Source organism: Emys orbicularis, chromosome 11, assembly GCF_028017835.1.
Source record: "Emys orbicularis isolate rEmyOrb1 chromosome 11, rEmyOrb1.hap1, whole genome shotgun sequence".
NCBI lineage: Eukaryota > Metazoa > Chordata > Testudines > Emydidae > Emys > Emys orbicularis.
Window position 1 is genome coordinate 31,862,940 of NC_088693.1, and position 13,568 is coordinate 31,876,507.

General features: G+C 40.7%; 1 protein-coding gene across 1 annotated transcript in view; it reads right to left on the reverse strand.

Moving 5' to 3' along the window:
* Positions 1–495: 495 nt before the first annotated feature.
* The window catches only part of BAZ2B (bromodomain adjacent to zinc finger domain 2B), a 278,152-nt gene continuing 265,079 nt past the window's right edge, over positions 496–13,568 (reverse strand). The window contains exons 36-38 of the mRNA XM_065413148.1: positions 10,059–10,321; positions 9,094–9,237; positions 496–649 (exon numbers count right to left, since the gene is read on the reverse strand). Coding sequence (XP_065269220.1) covers positions 496–649; positions 9,094–9,237; positions 10,059–10,321 — 561 coding nt within the window. The remainder of the gene's footprint in view (positions 650–9,093; positions 9,238–10,058; positions 10,322–13,568) is intronic.

Here is a 13,568-nt window from a genome sequence, read left to right on the forward strand (position 1 = left end):
AGCAATTTTTCTAATTCTTCCTTTTCACAGAAAACGAAGATTCTGGATGCTGTTTAATCATAAATAATTCATAAAATTAAATACATTCACTAAAAAATAAACTACAAAGTAAAAAAATGAAAAATAGATATTTATTGAAAGGGAAAAGAGAACCATTTCCCCAAGTAGAGCTCTGGTGGTTGAATATTCAGTGCGTTTTGATATATTTTAAATTGCTATTGCACTATAACACCCCTTTCTTTGAAATTCTTTGGGTGTGCTTCCCTGTTCTACCTAAATTAGTTTGATAAAACACACAAACCAATAACCAAGGGCCATGGTTGCTGTAGGAGTGAAGCCTTTAGAATGAGTATCACTCTTCTGTGATACTTCTCTTTAAGGAAAAAAAAAACAGTCATTAGTTATGCATGTGCCTTGCACTTTTTATGTAAATACAGTTCACATTGCTGGTCTCATTTGTCCTTGTTTAAGGAAAAAAACTGAGTTCTGATAAATTCAGCTCACTTTGAAAATTTCTGTCCATTTCTTTTCAAAATATTTCCTCATGTTGTGGCCAGCCCTGCCTATGTCAGAATCATCTTCATTAAAGGTTTCACAGTTGTCAAAAACAAGCCTGATGTCTAGAGAAAATGCTTCAAGATTAGGGTACCTGAAAGAATAGAGAGGGTAAGGTTTTTTTGGAACACAGAATCCCAGGGGAAAAAAATAAAACCTACATACATCAGAAGGGAATGTAAAAATACAAATTAATGTACAGGTGACCATGAAATATTCAGTATATACTGTACATCTCAGTTATAATTTTGACATTTCTAGTTTTAATATTAACTAATTCCAGGAAAATAGTCTTTAGAGCAAAGAAGATAATTTCTATTTTTGTTTTTGATGTTTGCAGAAAGTACAGTCTAGAAGGGAGAATTCCAGGTCTATACTAGAACCAACACCAATTTTCAACCAACACTCTTCCCTCAATAGTTTTCTGTTTAAAATAATAAGGAATTATTCCCATTTTACTCCTCCCTTATTTGGCTGCATCACTGACTTTTAAATGGACTAAAGATTTCCCTTAACTTTTCTTGTGATAGCAATCTGTACAGCATACGGACCCATATGTGTATGTCTACATATCAAAGAAAAACCCGCAGCTGGCCTGTGCCAGCCGACTGGGGCTCCTGGGCCTCCAGCTGCAGGATGGAAGGGTCCCAGAGTTCGGGAGTTCGGCGGAGTCCCCAGTGATCGCATAATGTTCTGCAAAGATGTGGACTGACACTCATGTCGCCGCTCTACAGATCTCTGAGATGGGGACATTCTTGAAAAAGACAACGGATGAGATAGACCTTGTAGAGAGTGTATGAATAGTATCCGACTGGGTCATACTGCAAACTTGGTAACGGTGTCTGATACAGTTTGAGCTCACTTGGAGCTCTTTGGGCTGATATTGCTGAGCCCGTGGCTCTTTCCACAATGGAGAGGAAAAGCCAGGGGGACTTCCTGAAAACCTTCGTCCTGTCCAGGTAGAAGGCTAGGGCTCTCCTGACATCTAGTGTGTGTAATATAACCTCCCTGTTGTCTCGGTGAGGCTTGGGGTAGAAGGTTGGAAGATGAATTAACTGCTTCATGTGAAACGGGGAGGTTACTTTGGGAATGAATTTCAGATGTGGCCTGAGAGTAAGCTTGTCTGAAAAGAATACTGTGTATGAGGGATGTGCCATCAGAGCCACTATTTCTCCTATTCTCCTAGCAGAGGTGATCGCTATCAGGAAGGCCATTTTCATTGAGAGGTACATAAGCGAACAGGTGGCCATGGGTTTGAAGGGAAGCCTAGTCAGTCCTTTCAGTACCAGGTTTAGGTCCCATGTGGAAGTAGGAAGTTGAGGTTGTGGGAAGAGGTTTACTATACCCTAGAGGAACCTTTCACTCGTCGGGTGTGACAGCACCAAGCATCCCTCTACTGGTTGATGAAAGGCTGTTATAGCCGCTAGGTGGACTCAGAGAACTCAGAGATAGACTATGCACTAAAAAAAATTGGGGCTAAGGTACATGGAAGAGTCAAGGGTGTCAGGGAGATTTGTTGGGAAGCACATCAAATCCGAAACCTGGACCATTTTTGCAAGTAGGTACGTTGTGTCGAGGACTTTCTACCTCTTGCACCTCTTTTGAACAGGGGCTTTCTAGGTGTTTGAACTAAGAAGGAGCCATGCCTTGAAGTGGAGAACCCCCAAGTTGGGATGCAGGTTACATCCTCTGTCCTGGGAGAGAAGGTTCGGAGTGACTGGGAGAGAGATCGGCAGGCACATTGTGAGCTGTGACAGGTAAGGGTACCAGGTCTGTCTCAGTCAAGTAGGAGCGATCAGAATGACATGTGCGCCATCTCTTTTTATTTTCAGCAGGACCTTCAATAGCAGGGGAAAAGGAGGAAAAGTGTAAAGGAAGTCCCCGTCCCAGGGGAGGAGGACAGCATCACCCAAGGTGTGTTTTCCTATTCCCGCTCTGGAGCAGTAGCATGGACATTTCTTATTCAGGTAAGTGGCGAACAAGTCTGTGGTCAGCGTCCCCCATCGCCTGCATAGATTGTGAAGTACTACTAGGTCTAGCTCCCACTCGTGGTCATGTGGGAATTTATGACAAGCTGTCCATTATGGAATGCTGTGTGCCTGAAAGGTAGGCTGCTGACAGTGTGACATCATGGGAGATAAACCAGTTCATAGTCTCATCACTTCCATACAAAGGGAGGGTGACTTGGCTCCCCCTTGTCGATTTATGTAGTATATGCAGGCTATGTTGTCTGTTAGAACTCCTGTGTGATATCCTTTGATCAATGGCAGGAAGTGGGTGCAGGCATTCCTAACCTCTCTGACCTCAAGGAGACTGATATGAAAGGAGATGTCCATGGGTGACCACTTGCCTTATGTGGCAAGGTAATTTAGATGTGCACCCCATCCTATGAGCCATACATCAGTGGAGGGAAGAACTGAAGGGTGAGGTTGCGAGAAGGGAATCCCTCTGCAAACGTTAGCTGGGTCTTTCCACCAGTCTAAGGAGTTTTTGATCCTGGAAAGTAGTGACAGGTTTCTCTAACCTGTCCCTGTTTGGTCTGTAAACTGAGCTGAACCCCATCTGAAGGCATCACATGTGAAGCCTGGCATGTGGTATTACCGCTGTGCTCGCTGCCATATGCTCCAAGAGTTGGAGGTAGTGTCTGATATTTGTGGGCTTCTTTGTACGTCTCTATGAGTGTGACCAAGGAGTGAAATCTGTGTTGAGGTAGCAGAGCTCTGGCCTGTAGCGAGTCAAGGTCTGTGCCTATGAATTCCAGGCACAGTACTGGAATGAGGGTTGACTTCTTGGCATTGATCCGTAGACCTAATTCTGTAAACAGGCATACTGTAGTTTTGGTGACAGTCTCTAGGAGAGATGGGGCTCTGAGGAGACAAACGTCCAGATAAGGGTAATCATGATCCCTTGGGAGTGCAAGTGCATGACTACTACTGAGAGAACCTTGAAAAATACTCTCAGGGCTGATGATAGTCCAAAGGGAAGTACTGTATACTGGTAAGTGGTTTTGTCCTAGAGTGAATTTGAGAAATCGTCTGAGAGATATGAAAGTAGGTGTCCAGAAGATCGATGGTGGAAAACCAGTCTCCCTGTTCCGACGCTGGAATGACTGTTTCTAGAGTGACATCTTGAATTTCTGAGCTTTGACAAACTTGTTGAGAGCTCTGAGGTCTAGTATGGGTCTCCAGCCTCCCTTCCTCTTGGGTATTAGGAAATACCGAGAGTAGAACCCTTTGCCTCATAGATGTTGAGGTACCAGTTCTATGGCTCCTAACTGGAGGAGGCGATTAATCTTTTGTAGTAGTAAACTCTCATGAGAAAGGTCCCCGAAGGAGGATGGGGAAGGGTGCTGTGGAGGGGGTAGGGAGGTAAAATGGATGGAGTACCAGTGGGAATGATCTCTAAGACCCATTGGTCCAATGTTATGTGTTCCCAGGCACTGCGAAATGATGCTAATTGGTGGCCCAATGGGTGTAAAAAGCATTGGTCGGCTATAGTAGTTGGGGGGCATGGTCTATCGACACCACATCTAGCCTGTCAAAATTGGTGTTTGGATGTAGACAGCTGGGACAAGGAAGATTGCGACCCAAATGGTTTATGCCTAGAAAATTAACTTTTCTTTCTCTGAGGTTTGTACGGACATTGAGCTGGATATTGGGATGTGCGTACTCTATACAGGGCACCGCCTCCATGTTCCTCCATGATGTCTTTTGAAGGTGCCGAAGCTGCAGATGTTGCGGCCGAGGGGATGTGCCTCGAGGATTCTCGGATGAGGCTTGAAGCTTGAGAAGCATGCTGGTGATATGCTGCCCACAGGTCCTAATATGGCCACTAGGGTGGAGGTGGCATAGAGCCCAATGGTGGTGCCCATGGATGGCCATTCCAAGATGGTAATGGTGGGGCCATCTGAGGGTTTACTCTAGAGCCCTGCTGATGTTGGGCACCATACAGAGCCTGAGAGGAGTACTGTGATGCCTCCTCCTCTGGCTCACTGTCTGACCCTTCACTAAAGAGCGGGGGAGCGTGGCATGGTAACGGGGATAATTCGCAGGCTAGGCGGAGGCTCGGTGTGGAGGTCCCGATACTAAGAAGTAGGGACTCCGGTATGTCCGATACGTGGAGGTCTCTGGAGTGGTGGAATTCCACCGGTACCAACGGCGGTACTGGGGGAGACGGGGATCTTGCCCGTACTAGTCACTCCGGTGCCAGATGCGGTGTGGATGATGGTACTGATACATACTCGTGTACCGGGAGTATCTAGTCCTGTCCCTCAGTGCCGATGACTCAGTGCCTGTACCCATTAGGTCCATGGGCATGTCAATGGTACCAGCTGCTGTCGTTTCTGTGAGCCGTGGGTACCAGACTGGGAAGGTCTCGGTGCTGACCATACCGAAGATACCGAGCGTGATGGGGATTGGTTACAGCTGTCTCGGGGCTCACTATGGGGGCTTCCTGTCTTCTTCTTTGATGACGTATGGGAAGGGTCAGCAGCTTGCTTCTTCGACCCACTGCCTTTAGATGTAGAGGGTTGTGGGGAAGACTCATGTCTGCAAGGTGACTTGTGGTGCGGATCCTGAGAGGATCCGAGAGCCACCTCCATGAAGATAATCTTCTGTCGGAGCTCTCTGTCCTTATGTGAAAATGGCCTGAGCTGCTGGCAGAGACCACACGTCTGCTGGATGTGGCCTTCCCCAAGGCAGGGAATCCACTAGGAATGCTTGTCCTTGCAAGTAAGGCACTTCTTGAAGCCCAGTGAACCAGGCATACCAGGCATAGGGGAAAGGTCCCCAAGAAGGAAGAAAAGCGCGTAGGTGGGGTGTTAAAATATTTTTAATTTTAAATTTTTTAAAATTTTAAGAGAATAATGGGGTCTAAAAAAAACTACAATTATACTAAGAGACAGACTAACTATAGAAATGAAAATAGAAAGTAATGTTCCTAATTGGACTGCAAATAGCTCCATCTCTAACCAGGGGCAGTTGAGAAGGAACTGAGGGGGGTTAGCCTGTGCATGCTGACTAACTTCATTGCGCAGCACGAGGAGAGACAGTGCATGTGCGGGCATAGTGGATGCTGATACTGAAGTTCTCTTAACAGCAGCTCAGGGATGTAAACACAACTACAGTGGGGCACCCATAGTGACAACTTGAAGAAGAATGTTGCATTTCCATTGCACTGGTACCCCAAGCAATAAGGAAAGTGCCCAAGTGTCTCTGCACCTCTATATTTGTATATCCTGTGGATCTGACCTCGCTAGCAGGGGACAATCCTGCACCAGAAAAGTCAGTGACAAAGCTCCAATTAACTTTCAGTGGCACAGGCCCAGACCTCCACAAATCACTAGCCCCCTTCCAGATCAAGTAGCTACTAGTAGGCCACTTGCAGATATTCTAGCTTGTAACATGGATATGCTGAAGATTTTGTTCCTCAGCCTTATGCCACTGGAGCACATTTTCCCTATGAGCTAGACTGTACTCCCACTTTATGATTTGGTCCACTATTTGAAATTTAGTCCTAGATCCTTATCACATGGAGAGTATTGATGCATTGCGACAGTGAGTGACCCCACAAACAAAGGAGAATTTTACCATTCAAAAGGGGATTTTTTGGGGGGATAACAATGTACTACTGAAAAAAGTATATTCTGCCATTTTCTCAGTCCATAATCTGATTTAAGCCTTCTTGATATTATGTACAACATTTGATTGCATGAGGAGTTGTTGTTTGAAAAGGAGATGCATACATTGCATTAACCTTTTTTAAGCACATTTGTATATACATCTTAGTGGCTCATAGTATGGAATAGCACAATGACAACTGACACTCAGATACCACAGCAATGGGCAAATATAAAATAACTAGGTAGAGAGAAAACTGATTTCAGAGTCAATAAGGCTTACTGAATTATTTGGATATATTTGTAAAACTCCCTTGACCTACTTTTATACCACTTTTAAAAGATGTATTTTATGCTGTACTGCTGTTCTCATTTTTGGTTCTGGTTTGGATATATGAGATGCTGAGGTCAACTCTGCTGAGCTGTCTAACCATCACCTCATCTACTTCAAAGCACTGTTTTCAATATTAAACCAATATTTTAAAAAAAGAAACAAGGAATCAGGCAAAAATGAAACTAAATCCATAACATGACTCGTTGTGCCGAGGTACAGAAAAATCTGGCATAAATACAGTGTATAATCCTCAATCCATGGGCCAAGTAGGTAATCCTCATTCAAGTAAATCTTCCACTGGTTTTAACTGGAGTTTTCTCTAAGTAAGGAGTCCACAGTCGGGCACCATCCGTGCTTCAAGTCTTAGGTGTGAGAATCGGTTTAAATTGAAGATTTATGGATTGCCTATACACAGAAGTTGCACCAGTTTCACTTAAATAGCTTTAAAAAACAATTTAGTTAAACTAGTGCACACCCTGTGTGGACACTCATATTGGTTAAAATCTGGATTGTATCCATTGATCAGCTTGCACATTGAAATTATAGTTGCAAGCTAAACCAATATAAACCAGGGTTTAAACCAACATTATAATCTCAACACCCAAAAGCTGCAATAGTTTAATTATGGGCATGTCTAAACTACAGCTGCAGCGCCATAGCTGTGCCACTGTAGCACCATAGTGTAGATGCTTCCTACATCGATGGAAGGGGATTTTCCATCAATGTAGTGAAGCCATCTCTTGGAGAGGTGGTAGCTAGGCTAATAGAAGAATTCTTCTATCAACTTAGCTGCATCTACATTGTGGGTTAGGTTGACTTAACTACAGCATTTTGGACGTGAAAATTTTCACCTGAGCAACATAGCTAAGTTGATCTAATTTTTAAGTGCAGACCAGGCCTAAAGCAGTTTAAAAATCACACCTTTAGCTAAACTGGTACAACTTAGTGTGTAGACCAGGCCTTAAGGGCTGTCATTCGCCACTGCCTTGTACTCTGATATTTACACCAGCCTAAAATGGGCACAAGACGTTACCTACTTAGAATTCTACACTCATGTTGTTGGGTGCATTTTACAACTACTTTGCACTAGTGTAAATGACTACAAGGCAGTGGAAAATCTGGCACATAATATTACTTTAGCATTTCGTGGATGAAAATTAGTTTGTCAACACATAAGAATATAATTTAAGAGCCTGATACTGTAAATTAGTGTGCTTTCCTGTCATCTGTGATCACCTATACATAACTGTATTTTCTTAATATTTTATTGAGCTTCACAAATACCTACAGTATAGTAGAAGCAAAACATTTTACTTCTGAATTTGCGCTGGTTACAGTGATGACTCCATGACATCCTTGGGAATTTCAGGCTATATTTCCATCATCATCTATTGGGTGGCAAGTGTAGTAGCATTAACAGGCAGAACCAAATTTTCTGTTTCTTTGGTATTCTTTGCATTGCCTATCCTGGCCCAGTGACTCTACCTCTACCTCGATATAACACTGTCCTCAGGGAGCCAAAAAATCTTACCGCGTTATAGGTGAAACCGCGTTATATTGAACTTGCTTTGATCCACCGGAGTGCGCAGCCCCGCCCCACCGGAGCACTGCTTTACCGCGTTATATCCAAATTCGTGTTATATCGGGGTAGAGGTGTACTATAAAGTATTACCTATAGTAGTCATTGATTATTCAGAGGAATGGTTGAAAAGAAAGGCTTATAGTTGAAAATTTTAGTGTGTGTGTGTGTGTGTGTGTGTGTTTTTAAATCTGTCATAGGATCAAATTCAGCTAAATGTGGGAGAGTGCCTTGCACTGCCCTAGCAAACCCTCCATAGCCTGTTCTGAATGGAGCTAATGGACTCTGAAGTGAGTCCATCTCTTCTTCCTTGGCTGAAAGTTGCTTCAATGTTGGTTCTCAAGATTGCAGCGATGCAAACCGGAAAGAAATGACAGCTGAGATCTTTCCATGTGAATTGAAAAAGGGTCAGGGGAAGGGGTAAATAATTGTTCCCGTTATTTATATTAATTTTCTCTAACAAAAGATGCAGTTTTAATTTCAGGACTATGAAACAATTAACCACCATTTGTTGTAATGTTTCATGCTTCCCTCTAGTACGTAGCTTTGGAATGAATTATAACCAATGTACAGTAATACTTAAAGAGATGTCAACTTAAAAATCACATTCCTGTCTTGAAATTAAAAAACAAAAACAAAACATACAAGTAACTCAAAAAAACTACTACAACTGAAATAAATAAATCATTGATTTTTCAGTGTTTTTTTGGGGCATCTGAGAGCACTTTGTGAACAGTCAGTTTTACTGTTTTCTCTCTGAAGTTTGTTTCTCAGCTTCCCTTAATGTTTGAAAGGGTATTTCACATAGGAACAGGGAAGAGAGAAATATTTATAAAACATGAAATTGTGAAGAACCATAAAAATTAGCAGGGGAACTCCAGGGCACAAATAGCATCTGAAATTACTTGGAATTCCTTGTTTTTAAAATGACTAGATTTCAAGTTGATTGTGTCATTTTAATTTTTTTGCTGAACGTTCACAAATGTAATGTACAATATGTTTACTTACTGTCCACTGCTTAGCTTCTCTCTGATGGTGGAAAAGTCCATAGGTTTTTTAATAACCTTCTTATAACCAGGAACAAGTTTCAAGTTTACAGGAAGTAGAAAAGGCCATGCATCTTCATGAGTTTCCAATTCAGACAGGATCATGCTGAATAAAACAAGGTTTTAAATCAATACCTTAAGCGGTTGGCTCATTTGCACAGGATGTTCACCGTTATGTACATTCACAATGTGTTGTCACTCTATTAACTTTACTAGGGATAGCATACTATTGTCATGTACAGTGCATAACGCACTCAATAAGTAACGTTTCTCGTTAATGCTCAGTTTGTCATTTATAGCTCTTTAAAGCTAGTTCTCCAGGAAGAAATTCAAATTATTTTTTCAAACAGAATATAATGTATCCATGTAAATTTTCCACAGGGTGATCTTTAACATAGCTCATTTACTTCTACACAAATCAAACAAGTGCTACTAATTTTCTAAAACAGTCTAAAGGCTTAATTATGCCACTTGCCAGTGAGAGCCAACCAGCAAGGGAAAAAGGTGCACCACAGGAATGGTGGGGCCCTTTGTGGGGCAGAATGCTTCTTCGACATGTGCTGGGCATCTGGATTTCCTACACCTTTAGAAAGTTGTAGACAACACTTCTCTCCTCAGTCTCCCCCTGCCAGCTCTTTTTAGCACACAGGAGAAAAGGGGGTAGGATTTCATAGCCACACCCCACCTTGCTATGCTCTCATGAGAACACAAGTGTTGCAACAGGTAGCTTTAGCTGGGTACTCCTATTACACACTCTTGCAGTCCCCAGTGGCTGCAATCAAATTATTACTGCCTCCTGTGTGGGGCACCATAGGGAACAGGGCTCGGTGCTCTCTCTACTACAAGCACACTAACAGAGCAGCAGGCACTATTTGGCTTCAAACAAATGTTTATATATCACTCTCACAAAAGACAGGCAGACAGTACCTGCATATAGCCAGGTCCTTGGATTCATCTCTTTTAGGTTTTTTCGTAGGCGTGAAGCTTTCTTGTTTTAATTGGTTAGAAATATTTTCATCTATTTTTCTTTTTTTGGAGTCTGTTTTTCCTCTTTTTAAAGAGTTGCTTGTAGTTGCAGAGTCTTCATCCTCCGTATCTCCTGTTAAAGACAATTTCCTGCCTCTCTTTTGTTCATTACTTTTTTTCCCTTTGATTTGAAGTTTTTTTATTTTTAGGGTTTGACCACTTGCCTACAATAGAGAGAATCCAAGTATGTAACAAAACATAACCAGATTACACAGAAGTATGTATTATTTGTAAACAGAAAACCCATGAAGGTCTGACACACTAAACAGTATCAAAACACAATCGCTGCATTTAATATGACATACAAAGAACAGGTAGATCACTTAATTCTTCTTGATCTCTAAAGGTCATAGACTGTATAGATTCATAGGCCAATATTTTCAGAAGTGACTAGGAATTCTGGGTCCTCAATTTAGACGACACTATAAAGGCACCTGATTTCCAGAAGATATTGAACCATGCTCTAATAACCAGACCACTTTATGGCATCTTAAAGTTGAGGCAAACAAAAATCACTAGTCTCTTAGGAAAAATCTTGGCTATAGTCTTAATTCAAAAGTCCATTGGAATTCTTTAAAACTCTAGAAATTTCTGGACAGTCCCCCTCTCCCAGTCCTCTCAACCTCATAACATTCTCTCTAGATAGATAGATAGAATTGAGGAAGCAGATTTAGTCGTGGGGGAAAGGTCGAACCACTGTGAATTGTCACGGCGGTTGTAAACTCATGGTAAACAGCAACATATCAAGATGGCAAGGAAGGGGAGTATATTAGGATGGGTCCTATTTTAACAGCTTCACTTTTGATACTGAAGAGGGATTAACCAGCACACTAATTAAATTTTACAGCTAAAACTAAATTGTGAGGAGCTGAAAATCCCAGTATGGACAGAATAAAAATATAAAAGGAGACAGAGAGATTAGAAACATGGGCTGAAAACAAATCCATGAGATTCAATTTGAGAAAATGAAAAGTCTGGATACATTTGGATTACAATAATCTAAATACATATATCCTGTGGAAATGAGAAACCTGGAGAGCAATAATGCTGAAAAAGACATAAGGGTAATAATGAGCAACAAATTATAAATACATTTACAGTGTAATATTGCTGGTAAAAAAATACAATTTCAGACTACATATTCAAAAAGATTAAAAGGCTGGTGACGTAATGGTCTTCCTCTAAATGGCTTTGGTACAACCACACCTGGAATACTGCATTTGTTTCTGACCAATACTACTGGAAAGACATTGAAGATTGTAGAAGATTAAGATTTTTATTTAAAGGTCAGTAAACAAGGAATTCATTGCTTTATGCAGAAAGATTAGAAGAGTTAAATATGTATAGTGTAGCTAAGACAACTAAGGGAGAAACAAGTCTACAAATACATGAATGGTAAACAATATGGAGGGAAGGAAAATACATACATTCATATATATATATATATATAAAGAATAATGGGATGAAACTAAGAAAGTGAACGTGATAGGCTAAAAAGCAGTGAAAGCTTCCTGACAGCAAGATATATGAGGCTTTGGAAAAATGTGCTAAAAGAGGTAGCAACCCTATCACTGGACTTTTAAAACTAGACTGGACGAAACACTAGATTTTGATTTAACAGACACTATAAAAATATGTAAATATAGATAGAAACTAGAAGGGAAAGGACTGAATGATTGAATAGGTCTTTTCCATCTCTACCGTCAAATTCTAATAGCTCCTTTCTTGATTAAAGATTCGGAAAGCCCTAGTTTAGTCTTAATATCAGGATGCAGGAGGTCTAGAAAACAGACTAACAATTTAGTAGATTAATTACAGTGAAATTCCACAACTAGACAAAGGGATTCATTCAGAGGACCATATGGTCATCATGCAAAGTGAAAGGGATGATAAACAGGATGTAAAAACCAGCCCACGTCTGAATAAGGGAGGCCAGATATGCAAAAGCCTAAAAAGGAGCCCCAGCAGGCTGAGAAAACAAGAAGTGTCCAGCAAGCCTATAATGAAAGGGGAACATCAACAGATTTATAGATTGCATTCATGAAGTTCCATTTAGCTGCCTAGGCAATGATAATGAACTCCAAAATGTCCCTTATTTGCTTATTTGATAAAAGGAGGAGAGGGTCTCTAAGTGAAAAATCTCAACTAAACATTATACAGATATTTCCTGATGAGTCTGTAAACAGGGTTTGGGTATTGACAGCACCAAAAAAAACCCATTACATCTGGATTCACACTCTAATCTTAACAGGGATTTCCTAAATCTAGAAGTCAAGCACCTAAAGCTACTGAAGAGAGTACACTGAAGTTTTCCTAAACTCATCCAACCAACTATTCTCCAGCCAATATGTTATAAAGTTAAGATAATATAAATGAATAAAAAGAGACCCCGTCAAAATAAAAACTATGTATTAAAAATGGTTGTGTTACACACATCTTAGATAATTTAAACAAGAATTTAAAAAAATCATATTTAGATTTCATAATATTTGCTGTTTATTGACTTTCTATACTTCATTCATCTTCATTTAGTAAATTTTACTTCTTGTTTCTCAAGCACTAGCAAAATGCTGCTCCATTCTGGGGGCAAATACTAAGAAAATGTTTAAATACACCCAAAACCAATTTCACTGACACTCTAAAACACAATTTTCTAACATTTGGGTTAGGTTTTGTAAAATGCTATTTTATTTTTTCAATCCCCCACTTGAGGTCTAGTGTTCACATCTGATTGTATTATATTTATTACCAGGATACAAGCAATAATGATGCTGGAGGCCCTTTTAGATATCTGGGTTCTCTATTTAGTTATCTAAAAAACTATATGTTACACATTTTTTCAGAATATGATTATGCAGAATTCATTACTTACTGTAAATAGGTATATCATTTCCCTATCTATGGCATGAATGTTTAACACATTGCGTAAGCATTTTGGTCCTGATGAAGCTGGAAGGGCTGAAATTTTTGCATCATTTGTGTAAGATGCAGAGAATATGAATGAATTATACAAGGAGAAAAAACTGGGGGCAGAATTCATTAGCTTTAAAAACAGAATACTGCAAAGGTTTATAAATGACTATGAATTTTCTATACTATTACCACACAGTGGTTTCTATTTTTTCTTGTTTGAAATATAGGGAAGTACTCTAGTATCATTCACACATACCTCTGTGTGGCAATTGTTGCAAAATGCTGACTTAATGGTGACCCCATTGGAGGGTCCTTTAGATGACAAGTCAATTGAAGAGTCATGGGAATGGACCAAATGTCCTCACTCAAGGCCTGAACATGTGAAATGCTGTTTACCCTCAACTTGCAATTAAATTAATGGGAGCTGAGGGGGCTCAGCGCCTTCTTTGTCACTTGCCACATCACAGGGTCAGGCCTGAGTAAAGTTAATGGCAGTTT